The following is a 16,053-nucleotide window of genomic DNA, read 5'->3' as shown; positions in this document are numbered from 1 at the left end:
GTGTGTGTGTGTGTGTGTGTGTACCACATCTTCATCCGTTCATCTATCAATGGACAGTCATGTTGCTTCTATAGCTTGGCTATTGTAAATAATGCAATAGACATAGGGGTGCATATATCTTTTTGAATTAGTGTTGTTCCATATGTTCAAAAGCTAGAGGAAAAGCTAAATATGTTAAGTAGAGATATGGATGATAAACAAAGACCCAAACCGAACTTCTGCAGATGAAAACAATAATATCTGAGATGAAAAATACACTAGAGAGATAAATGGCAGATTAGGCATTACAGAAGAAAAGGTTAGTGAATTCCAAGACATATCATTAGAAATAAATGAAATACACAGAGGAAAAAAATGGCTAAAATATGAACAACACATAAGTGAGCTGATAACTACTTCAAGCAGCCTAATATACATGTAATTGGAATCTGCATAAGAGAAGAAGGCAGCATAAAAAAAATACTTGAAGAAATGATGGCTGAAAAATTTCCAGATTTGTAGAAGTCAATTGTTAATGTCTAAATTTGAAGAAAATAGCAATATAACGATGTTATTTAGAAATGTAAAGGTAATGCCAACAGAAATACCTAATGGAAGGGCACCTAGGTGGCTCAGTTGGTTAAGCATCTGACTCTTGATTTTGGCTCACGTCTTGATCTCATGGTTCATGAGATAGAGCCCCACATCGAGCTCTGAGCTAGCAGCACCAAGGCTGCTTGGGATTCTCTTTCTCCCTCACTCTCTGCTCCTCCCCTGCTTGCTCTCTCTCTCTTTCTATCAAAATAAATAAACTTTAAAAAAAAGAAATCCCTAATAGAGTTGAAATTGCTTGGCTTTGTTGGAAAAGTGTAGACTTCCTGGGTTTGAATCCTGCCTCTATCCCTTACTAGCTGGGTGATTTTAGGCAAGTCATATAACCTCTCTGAGCCTCATTCTCTCACTTCTAAAATGGGCATAATAATAGTGTTTATCTCATGAGGTTTTTATAAGGATTAGATGAGTTAATACTTATAAGGCCTTAGAATAATGCCCAACACAAAGTAAATGTTCAATATTATTATTGGAGAGCAGAAATTGGGAGTGAGGAGAAGATTGTTATTTTTTTGCAATATGAATGTTAGTAATATTTGACTTTTTAACTATGTGCAAGTATTACTTGAATATAAATAACTTTTAAATGTTTAAGAAGAGGGATGCCTGGATGGCTCAGTTGGTTAAGCGTCCAACTTTGGCTCAGGTCATGATCTCGCGGCTCATGGGTTTGAGCCCCGCGTTGGGCTCTGTGCTGACAGCTCGGAGCCTGGAGCCTGCTTCGGATTCTGTGTCTCCCTGTCTATCTTCCCCTTCCCTGATCACACTCTCTCTCTCTCTCCTAAAAATAAACATTAAAAAGTAAATAAGTACATAAATAAATGTTTAAGAAGCATAAATCAGAGGTGAGGAAATGGAAAGACCTTCAAGAATTTTGCCATAAAGGGGGCACCTGGGTGGCTCAGTCGGTTGAGTGTCCAACCTTGGCTCAGGTCATGATCTCACAGTTTGTGAGTTTGAGCCCCACATCAGGCTCATTGATATCAATGCAGAGCCCACTTCATATCCTCTGTCCTTCCCTCTCTCTGCCCCTCCCTGTCTTGTGTACCTGATGTCTCTCTCTCTCTCTCCCTGCTCTCTCTCAAAAATAAACATTAAAAAAGGAGTTTGTCATGATGGAAAGAAAGAGATAAGGCAATGGCTAGAGTAGGTAGGAGGTAGAGGAATGTTTTAGATAGGAGAGACATGAGTGGATTTTTAAAAGTCCATGTGAAGTCAACTAGAGAAAGGTAGAAATTGAAACTATGTTAAAAAGGAAGCATGTGGCACAAAGCACATGTCTTCTATTATAATCAAAAGGGAGGGGGAACTCATGGATGTGGATGTAGGTATGCCCCCCAGCTTGGCTTGAGAAGCTGAGGAATTTGTCATTTCTTACCTACCACTCTCTCTATAAAAATAGGATGTAAAGTCATCTGCTGAGCATGAGCAGGAAGGTGGCAGGGTCGGAACTTTGAGTTGAACACAGAAAATTTGAAATGGCCATTATGGAGACAAAGCAGAAAGAAAGCTGACCAAAGCAACACAGAAGGATTTCAGGTCAGTACCGAGGGCCCAGGGGAGATTAGAAGCCATAAATTTGCGATGCAGCAGTACCAACCTCTTTGATTATTGAGTTTTCTCCCCCAGGGTTCTGCAACTCAAACATAGGCATGGAAAAGGTGAGAAGAGCTGGGCTGCTTCATGGTTGGGGGTCTTACCAGATTGGTGGGATAAAAAGACAGTGGGGCAAGGGAACTGGGTACACAGAAAAGAGAGTGAATAGCTGAAATGAGAAATCATAGACCCTAAATAGGCCAAAGAAAGAAGTGAAGACAATAGGTAGCTGGTAGATAGGAGTCAGGCCTTAGAGGTCCCAATGAAGTTGAAGAATGGATGTACTGGAAGAAAAACAAACAACCATAAGTACAGAGGTTGTAGTTAGAAGGTGGGATGTTTTAGTTTATTCTGAGTGATGGTGAGGTTCAGCATGTGAGCCATGGAAGTAGGTGGATGAAGGGGAGCAGAGGTGAGGGTCACTGGAGGATGGGATGGCAAGGAGCCAGGAGATTAGATGGCTAGAGTATTAGATGTGGTCAGCTGCCAATGTCAGCTGGCATTAGATGTGGATGCCGCCAATGGCACCCAGAACGATGGCAGAAGCAACAGAAAGGAATACTGTGAACCCAGAGCCAAAGTCTCCAGTAAATGAGAGAGATAGAAGGAAGTCAGATTTGCCTAATGAGCCCCTGCAGCCCTTCGAAGCCTTGGTGATTGTACTGAGCAATGTTTCACTTTCATCTTCAGATTCTTTGCAAATGGTGTATAGATGGCCTGCTAAGGATTCATGAGTTTTCTGAAATTGTATGCGAGATTCTGTGTGTATATATCTACTATGCATTTTTTTCCTCAGGTAGAGGGCTCATGACATTCATCACTCTGTCGAAGGAGCCATTGATTAAAATAAAAGCCTAAGAATTACTGCTCTAAAGGATCTGTGTGATGGATAACTAAATGAAAGCAATGAGAACCACACAAAGATTTAGGAAGAGCACACACCTATCTCTGTGGCCAAATATTTCTCTGGCCCTACGCTAACATCAACATAGAAAGCTCTAGCACGGAGTGGGCCACAAAGAGCTAGGGCACAGCTAGGGGCCATGACTGGCTGGACACTAGAGGAACAGATGAGCTACACAGAGAAAAGCGTGCCAGAAATCCACAGGGCAATGAACCACTGAGGCTTCGTACCTATCTGGTGGTGGCTGCTACATACATACATGCCTGAACGGAATTAAGGGACTTCAAGCTGCCCCCTGTTCATAAGAGCAGGCATGTAAAAAGAGAAGGAACTCACCTCTCAGCGATATTTTTTGCAGACTGGAGAAACCGTGCCTGGTCATTTTCTTTCAGGATATGTTCAGCTTGGTTGATGAGGACTGTTGACCGTTCAAGACACTGGCGGCAATTAGCAACCTGCTGTGCCAACTTTCTCAGCTTCATTACCTTCAAGGAATGAGCCAAAGAAAAATGAGATTAAATATCCAGGGCTTAATTAAAAACTATAAAACAACACGAAGGAGATTTGCTGCGGTGTTTCTAAAAATAAGGCCTATTGATGTCCCAAGGTCCCTGTACTTACCACTCACCTCCTCACCCTACCCTCTACGTCTGTCTTGCCAGCCCCTCCTCCCACCTCCAGCCCACTTACCCACATTGCATATACACCCAGTCATATACTGTAGATCATCGGCCTCCACCTTTTTATTGGTAACATTAATTTTTCTGATTATAAAAGCAATGCATGCTCACCATAGAATATTTTGAAAATAATAAAAGTATAAAAAGAAACCCCAGTACCCAGAGATCACCACTGTTTACATTTTATTGTCAATAGCTTTTCACATACGAGTTTAATAAAAAGTAACTCTTTGTTCTTTATGAGTATCTACATTTCTGTGTATACATTTCTCTATGTATCTGTATGCATACCTGTGTGTTCACAGGCCTGGGGTCACAGAAATTTCAACTCATGTGTTAGCTGGACCCAACCATCAAGCATGGCACAAAGTACTGATTATCACTCCAGACTCTCATAACTCCTCACATTGTATACACAACATGAACTTATTATAATCACTACACTGACCGGCAGACCAATAAGCCTAAAACCATAGAGATGCACGGAAGCTCACACCTGACCTTGACCGTGCTTCTTCAATTCCCAAGCTAAAAACCAGAACGTCTTCTCTTTCCCCTTCATCTTTGTAGCTAATCAGTTAATGATTCTCATCATTTCCTTTCTAGTAGTGCCTGTTATGTACTTCCTTTCCATTTGTGCTGGTGCTTCCCTGGTTTAGGTCTTCATCAACTCATACCAAAAACCATTCCATGGGGTGCCTGGGTGGCTAGTTGGTTAAGCATCTGACTATAGCTCAGGTCATGATCTCACGGTCTATGAGTTCAAGCCCCATGTCAGGCTCTGCACTGACAGCTCAGAGCCAGGAGCCTGCTTCGGATTCTGTGTCTCCCCCTCTCTCTGCCCCTCCCCCACTCACACTCTGTCTCAAAAATAAACATTAAGAAGTTAAAAAAGAAACACTCCATAAGCCTCTTAACTTGCTTCTCTGACTTCAGTATCATCCTGTTCTGATCTATTCTGCATACCTCTGCCATATTGATCAGTCTTCTCCCTTCCTAAGAAACTAAAATGGTCTCCCAATGCCTTTTAGATTAAGCCCAAAGTCCTTATATTAGCATGCCTGGTCCTTCCATAATTCTGACCCTCATTTCCACCATTACTTTTTTTCCTTTTTCTTTTCAGGTTGACTTATAACACATTCAGTAAAGCACCCACCTCTGAAGTGTAAAACTCAATGATTTTTTTTTTGTATATACAAACACCCATGTAACCACCAACCTGGCCAAGATATAGAACATTTCCAACACCCCAGAACTGCCATCATTTTTACTGGATTCATCGCACGAGGTCAAACATTGCTTCTTCTTTGCATCCCTCCCTACCACCTCCTTTCTTCTTATTTTTGCGATCCATGTTCACCCTGGAATCATCAGGAGGAAACTCTGACATTTGTAAAGTCAACTCTGCCTTGGCCTCACTGAAGCGGCTGTGCATTACCTTGGTCTCTTTGATTTTGACAGCAATCATTTGCTTCCTCTGCTGGATGATCTCTACCAACTCGTCACATTCTTCCATAAGTTTTGCCTCATGCATAGCAGTATTCACCTGCCAAGAAAGTCCAGAATATTACACAGTGATTGCTGCCTTTGTCCCCTGCTGCCTCTCAAAGGTTCGGATTGACAGCTAAGCATGCACAACTTCTTCCATACCTCCCTCATAAGATCCAGTCCTAGAAGAAGGGTAGAGATGATGATATTAATGATGCAAGGGCATTGAAGCACCACAGATAGGAAACTCTCCAGCCTCTGGTAGATCATGAAGGCTGGGCAGAAGGACAGATGAGATGGGGGCATGTTATTCCCACTGTGCAACTCCCTTTACCCCAGCACCCTGTTCTCCTGCTGTTCTTTTGAAAAGACAGTAAGGAGATTTAAGTATGTCAGGAAAAGAGGATCCCTCTCCACAGGCACAATAATACTGAGATAACATCGCAACAATTGATTTCTACCATCCTAAAACAATGGTTTCGATTTTCCTTGTTCCCTTCTAATTCTAAAATGTATGAACGAGGGGTGCCTGGGTGGCTCAGTTGGTTAAGTGTCCAGCTTTGGTTCAGGTCACGATCTCACAGTTCGTGGGTTCGAGCCCTGCATCAAGCTCTGTGCTGACAACTCAGAGCCAGGAGCATGCTTCAGGTTCTGTGTCTCCCTCTCTCTCTGCCCCTCCTCTGCTCTTGCTCTGTCTCTCCTTCAAAAATAAATAAACATTAAAAAGAAAAAAATTTAAAACATATGACTGTGCAGCTGTAACTTCACATCAGAGAAATGCATGTGTAGCTATATTTTCACATCGTTGCCATCATGTGTTAGTAGATACCTCTCACCTTAGGCTGTCCAGTATCTGAATACCTCTTCTATTTTGGAATACTGGCTACATCAAAATATCTCCACTGCAAAGTCAGAGTGGGGTTGTAAAAAAGAAAAGCCACCGTTTTTCATTGTCTTTCTGTATCCTGATTTCTCCTTTCTCCCATCTCTACCACTACTGACATTAGATGATAGGAAGTGCCCAGCAGGGCTGAACTGAGAGTGGGCATCTCTGGGTTGCCCAAGTGGAAAAGCAAAGGAAGGGGAACGGACTTATGTCATTTAAGCACCTAATGTTCCAATGCTTTATAGATGCATTATTTCGTGTAATTATCATAAGCACTTTATAATATAGGAGCCACCTTTATTCCCATTCCACAGATGGAGAAACTGAAGCTTGGGCAACGTGAGTAACTTGCTAGTCATTGGTAACACCAGAATTCAGACCGAGTTCTGTCAAGTGAAACCCCTGGCCTGGCTGGCTGGGTGGACAAGGCTCAGTTCCATGTGAGCAGCACACAGAGCAGTCACACAGGGAAACACAATCATTCCAAGAGTCTACTCAAGGATCCTTTACCTACTCCAAACCTGGCAAAATGCCTGTCGCTGGACCCTGCTGCCTCCTCTCTTGCCCTCGAAGGTCCCCACTGGCCAATTTTTGGTTGCTTACTTAACTGAAATAAAATACGCTGGTGGTATTTCAACCTTATTTCATTTTATTTCCACTTTCCAGAGGGAATGCCATAATGAGAGCTTCCATGTATTGGGAATAAACAGTCCCACTCCGGCCATTGTAATTTTTTTTTTCTGATTCCTCACCCCTTCCCTAAATTGGATCTACATTTCCAAGGCAGATATGTCACCCTTGCAAGAAAGTCCCACTCATGTGAGAACAGGAGATTCATCTAGTGCGCCCTGGATCCGTGCTTAGAGTATCTGTCAACTTTAGTTCCCATTTATAATTTCCTTTTGAACCTGCTGATGATGTAGGACACAATGGTGTAGTGCCTTGTTTCTTTATAATTTAGCCCTTGGGCCAACATAACACTCAATATATGCTAGGCACTACCTCAATCAGTTTACATACACTTGCTCTCTCAATCATCAAAACAATCCTCTGAGGCAGGTACCAGCAGCCACATTTCATAGATGGGAAAACTGAGAACAGAGATACTCAGTGACTCACTCCAGGCCACACACCTAGTAAGTGGCAGAGATGGGATTTGGACCCAGGCAGTCTGACACTATAGTCCATACCTTTCAAACCATCACACTAGACTGCCTCCCCAGGCTAATGTAACAAAATTCCTGTCCATTTTCTGACAACCATCACCTCTTTTGCTCCATCCATCTTTTAAAAAAAATTACTTTAATGTTTATTTGTTTTTGAGAGAGAGAGAGAGAGAGCGCGCGCAGGGGAAGGGCAGAGAGAGAGGGAGACACAGAATCTGAAGCAGGCTCCAGGCCCTGAGCTGTCTGCACAGAGCCTGATGAGGGACTCGAACCCACAAGCTACGAGATCATGACCTGTGCCGAAGTCGGACGCTTAACCAACTGAGCCACGCAGGTGCCCCCATCTTTATTCTGTTATCCCATTCTCTTTAGTCACTCCAGATCACTTGTTGTTCCCCTAGGTGCCACACACCCTGTGCCTTTCCTCGAGACTTCATTCACTTGGAAATTCATTTCCCTATTGGTTTATTGAACAAACATCCACTGATATTTCCAGGCCTTGCTCCAAAATCATCACTTCTGTAACTTTTTCTCATCTGCTTGGACCAAATGCATCCCTTATTTATACTACCATAGCACTGTATATATAATTCAATTATACCATTTACTACCTTATACTGTAGGAATTTGTTAGTCTGTTGTCCCCACTCAAACATAAGTTCTGGAGGCCAGGGATAGTGTCTTATCTGACTGCATCTCTAACATAGTGACTGGCATACAGTAGATGTCCAGTAAATATTTGTTGTATTGAATCGAATGGGGGTAGGGAGTAGCTCACTGCTTGCTAAACATGTCTACTTGGTTACTTAAGTTACCCTAAATTCAGTATATCTAAAAACAAACTCATCATCTTCCCTCTACATCTGGCTTCCACCTCTGATTTATTTTCTTTCTTTCTTTCTTTCTTTCTTTCTTTCTTTCTTTCTTTCTTTCTTTCTTTTTCTTTCTTTCATTTTTGCTAATGCTATTATCATTACTGGAGTTACTCAGGTTGGCTTACTTCTGACTTCTACTTCTCTGTCAGCCCCCACATAAATTCACAGCAGTACCAAAGTCCTACTCTTTCTTTTCTTTTCAAACTCACTGAATTTATTCTGGCAATACAATGAGGCTCTGAGCCAAGGAATCAATAAGCTGAAGCCCTTATCACCCTTTTGGACTGTTACTGTAAAAGCTTTATTAATTCATTCCCCACCTTCAGGATCTTTCCTTTGCCACCCACCCTCATAACCCATCCTATACATACCCTGAAATCAGGAAAAATCATCACCATCTTCATCATCAAACATGTATGAAGCATCTTTTGTGTGTAATACATTACATTCAGGCCCTGCGTTCAATAAACTTGCAATATTTAATGTTTTTTTTTTCTGAGAGAGAGAGTGCAAGTGGGGAAGGGCCAGAGAGAGAGGGAGACAGAGGATATGAAGTGGGCTGTGCACTGACAGGATGACAGCAGCAAGCCCAATGCAAGGCTTGAACTCACAAACTGTGAGATTAAGGCCATGAGCCGAAATTGGACATTCAACCGATTGAGCCACCCAGGTGGCCCAATACATTTGCAATCTGAACAGGGAAAAGCCACATGCATATAAAACAAACAAGTTAAGGTAGCATACCAATGAGTGATGTAGAATACAATCTACAGAAATTGAAGGGAAAGATTGCTCTCAGGGGGAAGTGTAGAAAAGATGCCTGAATGCAGTGGGACTTGAGACTTAAAGATGGATAGGACTTAGATTTTAAAGGTAAAAAGGAGAGAAATCTTGAGCCAAGATAACAAAATTGAACCTTATTCATTAGACAACATGGTATCTTTGAAAAATATTTTTTGGGGGAGGAGGGTAGGATGGTGAGAGAATGACTTTTTAAAATACGTATATTTTGGGGGGAGTGCCTGGGTGGCTCAGTGGGTTAAGTGTCTGACTCTTGATTTCAGCTCAGGTCATGATCTCCTGGTTCATGGGATTGAGCCCTGCATCAGGCACTGTGTTGACAATGCAGAGCCTGCTTGGGATTCTCTCTCCCTCTCTCTTTGCCCCTCTCCTGCATGCATGTACACAAACTCTCTCCCTCTCTCCCTCTCAAAATAAACTTAAAAAAATAAAAATAAAAAAATACACATTTTTAAATTGAAGTATAGTGGGCACACAATGTTACATTAGTTTCAGGTGTACAACACAGTGATTCAACAACTCTATATGTCATGCTGTGCTCACCATAAGTGTCGCTACTGTCCATCACCATTCAACACTATTACGATATCATTGACTATATTCCCTATGCTGTACCTTTCATCCTCTGTGACTTATCCATTCCATAACTGGAAGCCTGTACCCCCCCACAGCACTCCCTTTCACCCATTTTGTCTATACCCCCCATCCCCTCCTCTGGCAACCATCAAGTTAACTTTTTCTTAAAAAAGATGACCTGGGATTGATTTGATTGGGGGTAATGGTAAGCTGGGGGAGCAATTTAGGAAATGATTTTGATGTGAACAGGGTCTAGCCAAAGAGGGTAACAGGAATCGAAAGGAAAGGTCAAATATGAGAAGCACTCCCTCGCTTGCAAAACTTCAATTAGACAGCAAGTTCCTTGAGGAAAGTTTTTATGTCACTGTTTCTCCTGCTGTAACAGGCACAATGCCTTACACACAACATTTACTGATTGACTTAGTAAAATGAAAAATCAGAATAAGAATGACAAACATTAGAAAATGTACTATGGTAAACACATTTTGTACAGAAAATGTAGATTGAAGTGAGGGAGCTAGGGTGCAGTTTGGACAGTTGCAGTGGGCAAAATAAAGCAGCCAGGCACAGGTAGCAGAAATTTGGCTGAAGAGGCAAAATCCCAAACGAAAGGTAAAGCAGTGACATTAAAATTTTTCCATGTCAAGAAGCAGCCCAAAAGAGCAGGTTCCTTGAATGTTTTCCGAACAGGAAATACTCCAGGGTAAAACTGTCTTCATGATGTGAATAAAACATCTCAAATTGCTTGGAAGGTACTTGAAAGCCCTGGTATTTTCCCTGTCTGCAGTTTTCCTTGAAAATGCACTGACATATTTCACTTGTTTATTAACCCTCAGTTGAAAACAACCAGGCTTATCTTAATAAGCACTTTTGGTCGGTTGGTGGACTGGCAGGCTGGTCTGTTGGTGGGAGATTCCACATCTTTATTTGGCCTTTGCTCTTTGGTTTGGGTTAGTGGGTTTGACAGGCTTTTCATCTGTGGAAAAATCTATCCTCCCTGAAAACACCATTAGAGTAATCTTGGAAACCTGCTTGTATAAATCTCTCCACCCCCAAAAAAGGGCAATTTTTGCAGGGGCATGGAGGAATTTCTGATGTTTAAGACCGACTCTCAGCAGGAGTCTTCTAAGGCCCAAGCCCTAGGGAACACAGGCCTCCCTATTAGGTCACCAGGTCTGCTTCCTGCTCTGTGCTCTTTTCTTTCTTCCAAAAGGCAGCAAGAATTTGACTTGCACGTTTTTATCCAACTGCCCATCTACTGTTTCCCAAAGTTCCTTCCTACCTACCAGCCCACAGATTAAACCCACAGTCAGACCTAGTCTTCCCCAATCTCCACCCTTCCCTGACACAAACACACATGTCCCATTAGAAGGACTCTAATGCTGGTCACTACAAGGAAATAAATATGTGGGAGTTCACAAAAGCCACACGTTGCAAAGGCTTAAAAGAGGACACAAAAAGTTATTTTGGCAATTGTTTCTATTCTGTATTGAAATGTAAATGGACTAGACTTTTTTACCCTGAGTTTCTTTCAGCGAGCTTATTTGATAGTTTTCTTGGGCCATCTCCCACACGCTTGTTCTATAGGTCTTTTATTCTTGGGTTCAAAGTGCATCAGCCTTCCCTCCACCCATCCCCATGAGAAACTTCCTCAGTGTGTGAGCTCAGTCACATCCATCAGTCATGTGGACCACTGCACAAGAGTTCAGAAGGAGCTGGGATTTCCTGTTCAGGTGGAACAGCATGTATGAAGTAGTGGATGAGCCCTATACCCAGATTCAGGTGAAATTCATTTATGTGGTAATAGCACACTGGGTTGGCATCTTCATCTCAGGGTCCTCCACTCTACAGTCAATGCCATCCTAGTTCATTCCCTGAAATCTTCTGCCCAAATAGATCTCCCCACAAGAAGATTTTGAAATGCCAGCAATAAGATCGTTGGGGGAAGTTTTTATCAGCAAACATTTATTGAGGGCCCACACTGTGTACAAGACACTATGTGGGTTCCCGTGCGGGACAGAATGATGCAAAAGACTACAGCTTCTGCCTTCAAGGTACTTACAGTCTAGTGGAGAAGATGAGTGTGAATCAAACTAATTACAATTCAAGGAAGAGCAGAACAAGCAATATAGCAGAATACAAACAAAGCTCTTCAAGGGCACAGAGAAGAGAAAACGAAGTTTGCCTGTGGCAAAGGACAATCAGGGGATTAGAGAAGGTTTCATGTAGCTGAGCTGGTCCTGAAGGATGAGCAAGACTTGGGCGCACCGAAATGAGGTTTAAAGAGAGAATTCTAGGCCAAGAGAAGGATATGAATAGCATGAACAAAAGCACAGGCGGGAACGTAGAGGATGTTTGGATAAAGCAGATCAGCCTGACAGGTGCAAGGGAGGGAAATAAGGCTAGAAACGGAGGTTGCAGATATATTATGGAGAGCTGCGCTGTCATTCTGAGCCTTCAAGTGTACCTGGATAAAATTTCAGGATCTTAAGACTGTAGCAACATCTTAACCATCGTTAGCTAACACATTAATTGATAACAAGGTGGAGAGGAAAGGCAGGCACAGTACTCAAGGAAGTGGGAAGGCACAGCAAATTTCTCACTTCCCATTATCGCCCAGGGCAGCTCAGGTGACCACCAACCCCACCTTCTCAGACTCCACAACATCAGAGAAAAGTGGCTGAGGCAGGCTGCCTTCAGTCTGCAAAGTCACGTTCTGTGCAAAGGAAATGAGAAGGAAGAGTGAGAGGTACATTGGCCGTCTGATGGATTATCAAGGAGTTGTTATGAACAGCTTTGTCACCTTACTGTGCTGCAAAGAATTCATTACTCTCTTAAAATGATGCATTCAAGAAAATGCAATGTTCTCTGTTTCTAGGAGTTCAGCTTTATTAGATTCCCTGATTATAGTTAACAAGACTGTATTGTATGCTTGAAAACTGCTAAGAGAATAGATCCTTAATGCTCTCACCACAGACTAAAAGACAACTATGAGAGGTGGTGAATGTGTTAACTAACTTTATTGTGGTAATCATTTTGTAATCTACATGTATATCAAATCATCACATCATACATCTTAAATTTTCGTAATATTATATGCCAATTACATCTCAATAAACATGGGAAAAAATAAGAGGCCACAATGTTTATGAAGCAGATATGGCACCTACGATGGCAGCATCTAAGCTAAGGTGCCTTTTAAAATTGATTTATTTACTTTTGAGAGAGACAGAGACAGCGTAAGTGGGAATGGGACAGAGACAGAGGGGGAGAGAGAGAGAGAGAGAGAGAGAGAGAGAGAGAGAGAATCCCAAGCAGGCTCCACACTGCCAGCTCAGAGTCAGCCATAGGGCTTTAACTCATGAAACTGAGATCATGACCTGCACCAAAACCAAGAGTTGGACGCTTAACAGACTGAGCTACCCAGGCACCCTAAGCTATTAATCCAGATCACACTAGGTCAATATCACACACACTCACACACGCGCATGCACACACACACACACACACACACACACACACACACACACACACAAAACCACCACCACCACCACCACCCCAGAGCCCTTGTATCAGGAAGGTTCAAAAGTATTAAAGGAAGAAAACAAGACCATCTTTTCTTGTTTTCTAAAGCAAAACAACACAATATTTCAAAGATGGTCCTGACAGCTTTACATAAAAATAGGAAAAATGAAATAGGTCTGTTTTTCAAATGGATTTTATCTGTTCCTTTAGGTTTGGGGGGAGGGTGATCACTTAAAGTTCTGGTGGATATGCAAAATTATTAATAGGATTTTTAGTCCCCTGTGCTGGAGTAGCTACAGCTTAGGAGGAAAAAAAATTACTGAGGCAGAGTTAAGCAACCTTCTGCCTCAGTGCCCAAGTTAATTTTTTTGGCAGAGGAGTGGGTGAAGGGTTTAGAGCGGTAAAGGTGGGTGGGGGGTGGGACTATTGAAGTTAGAAACGGAGTGTACATTGGGGGAAGGTGGCAGCCAGGCCATTTCCAGAAGTGTAAGAATCCTAATATGTTGCACTCAGGGATCCATGCTATGGGAGGCCTCTTGACAGACAGACAGTGACTGGCAGACACATTTCCTGCAATGCAACAGGCACTGTTCAAGTTGCTTCGTATATTTTAACTCATTTATGTATCCTATTAACCCTCTGAAGTTGGCATTATTATCATTGCCATTCTACAGAAGAAAGTGCGAAACGTAGAGGTTATGTGACTTGCCCAAGATCATACAACTAGCACACGGCAGAGCCAGGATTTACACCCAGGCAGTCTGGCTCTTGTCCACGATCTAACCATTGTGTGTGTGTGTGTGTGTGTGTGTGTGTGTGTGTGTGTGTCCATATGTGTGTGAGAGAGAGAGAGAGAGGCAGAGACAGAGAGACTATGCTCACATAGTTCTTTTCATCTCAGAATTGGCTCCCAAGATAATCACATTCTTTAGATGTAAGCATTGCAAATATTTTGTAGAATTACTTCCTGACTTTTGAAAAAATATATAGAATAAAAATGTATACAATGAAACAGTTAGAAAATATGCATCATGCACACACATACATATGGACACACACGCACAAATTCCGTGTTTATTTTACTCTGAGTGTAACTAACAACAATACTAGCAACAGAAGGAGTTTGTTCCATATACATGACATAGGAATGACCCTGTGCCATGTGGCAATTCTGTGTTAGTTTTAAAGGCCTTTCTCCTCAGGTATCAGACCTCCAAGCCTTTGTAGTATTAAGATTAGTTACTTTCTGCAGCACCTGGGTGGCTCAGTCGGTTAAGCATCTGACTTCAGCTCAGGTCATGATCTCACGGTTCTTGAGTTAGAGCGCCACGTCAGGCTCTGTGCTGACAGCTTGAAACCTGGAGACTGCTTCAGATTCTGTTTCTCTCTCTCACTCGCTCTCGCTCTCTCTTGCTCTCTCTTGCTCTGCCTCTACCCCGCTGACACACACTCTCTCTCTCTCTCAAAAATAAATATTAAAATAACTTCTAAGATTAGTTACTTTCAAACCCATATTCTCTTTCCACACAAGGGAACTGTTTAGAACATGCAAGGAAACAAGTGAGACAGGAATAATCTAGGCTTGTACCTGGTATGCTACTTGTACAGCTAGAAGCTAGAAGTCCTCTATGAAATAAGGTAGAAACCTCCTTTTTATCTCTTCAGAACCACAGAATTGTTAGATATGGAAAAGACTGAAGAAATCATAGGTTCCTAGCCCCTCACTCTACAGATAAAAATTTGAGTCCTAGAGAGAAGGGCTTACCTAATATCATTCTACCAATCAATGACAGAGCAAGGCTGAAGCCATATCTTTCGTGTTCTTTTCACTCTGTGAAGCACAGCACTTGCTTCTAAACTACTCTGAAGACCTAAAACTCTAGATTCCACCATAGAAATATGAACACTTATGTCTACAGAAAAAAGTACATGAAAGTTCATTAACACCTTATTTTATTATTATTTGTTTTTAGTTTTTAAGTAAGCTTCACACCCAGCATGGAATCCAGTGCAGGCTTGAACTCACGACCCTGAGATCAAGACCTGGGCTGAGATAGAGTCAGATGCTTAACCAAATGAGCCACCCAGGTATCCCCATAACACCTTTATAAGTATGAGCCAAAAACTGGAAAAAGCTGAAATGCTCTTCCAGCATTTATACATTCCAGTGGGGGCATGTATAAACAAATTGTAGAACACTGGCAATAAAAAAAATTGAAAAACTATTGATACACACAACAACTTGAATGGATCTCAGGGGCATTTTGATTAGTGACATAAGCGGATCATAGTATGTTATACACTTCATGTTCCCATGTACATAACATTCCAGAAATTATAGTGAAGAAGAACAGATCAGGGGTTGCCAGGGGGGCAAATGTGACTATAAAAAGGTAGCACAAATTAGTTTCTTGGGGGTGATGAAACTGTTGGTCTAAGTATGATGGTGATTACACAACTCTATACATGTGATAAAGTTCACAGCATTATGAGCCTTCCCCTGCCGCCACAAGGTTGAGGGCATGTAAACCCAGGTGAAATTTGAATGAGGTCTGTAGTTTGCTTGGTAGACTATTACACCAGTGATCCTTTACTGGTTATGGTAGTTATGCGATTATGTAAATGTTAACAATGGGGAAGAGTAGGTGAATCCTTTGTGGGAACTCTCCATATTATTTTAGCAACTTCTATGTGAAGTTAAAACTTATTTCAAAATTTAAAAGAATAAAAGAAAGAAATAAAACTCTAGAAGTCCCATAATGTTTTAGGATCTGATGAACCAACATTTATATGGTTTTCTGAAGTTATAACTATGTTTTAAGCAGGCCTGATGAACCAACATCTATGTATTTTTCGGAGTTATGACTAATATGTATCCAGATGCTCAAGTGGCATCTCATCTCACACCCCACTCTATACCTTAGTCTACTTTTTCCAATTTTATTAATAAATAATTGACATACAT

At 41.8% G+C, this 16,053-nt stretch overlaps 1 protein-coding gene across 7 annotated transcripts in view; it reads right to left on the bottom strand.

Annotated features, from left to right (window-relative positions):
- MID2 (midline 2) overlaps positions 1 to 16,053 on the bottom strand; it is a 134,967-nt gene that overhangs the window by 24,322 nt on the left and 94,592 nt on the right. For all 7 annotated transcript variants that reach the window (XM_019824138.3, XM_019824139.3, XM_006943911.4 and 4 more), the window contains exons 4-5: positions 5,210 to 5,317; positions 3,428 to 3,576 (exon numbers count right to left, since the gene is read on the bottom strand). In XM_019824138.3, the coding sequence (XP_019679697.2) occupies positions 3,428 to 3,576; positions 5,210 to 5,317 (257 nt within the window). The remainder of the gene's footprint in view (positions 1 to 3,427; positions 3,577 to 5,209; positions 5,318 to 16,053) is intronic.

Source organism: Felis catus, chromosome X, assembly GCF_018350175.1.
Source record: "Felis catus isolate Fca126 chromosome X, F.catus_Fca126_mat1.0, whole genome shotgun sequence".
Lineage (NCBI taxonomy): Eukaryota > Metazoa > Chordata > Mammalia > Carnivora > Felidae > Felis > Felis catus.
This window is presented reverse-complemented; position numbering and strand designations above follow the sequence as displayed.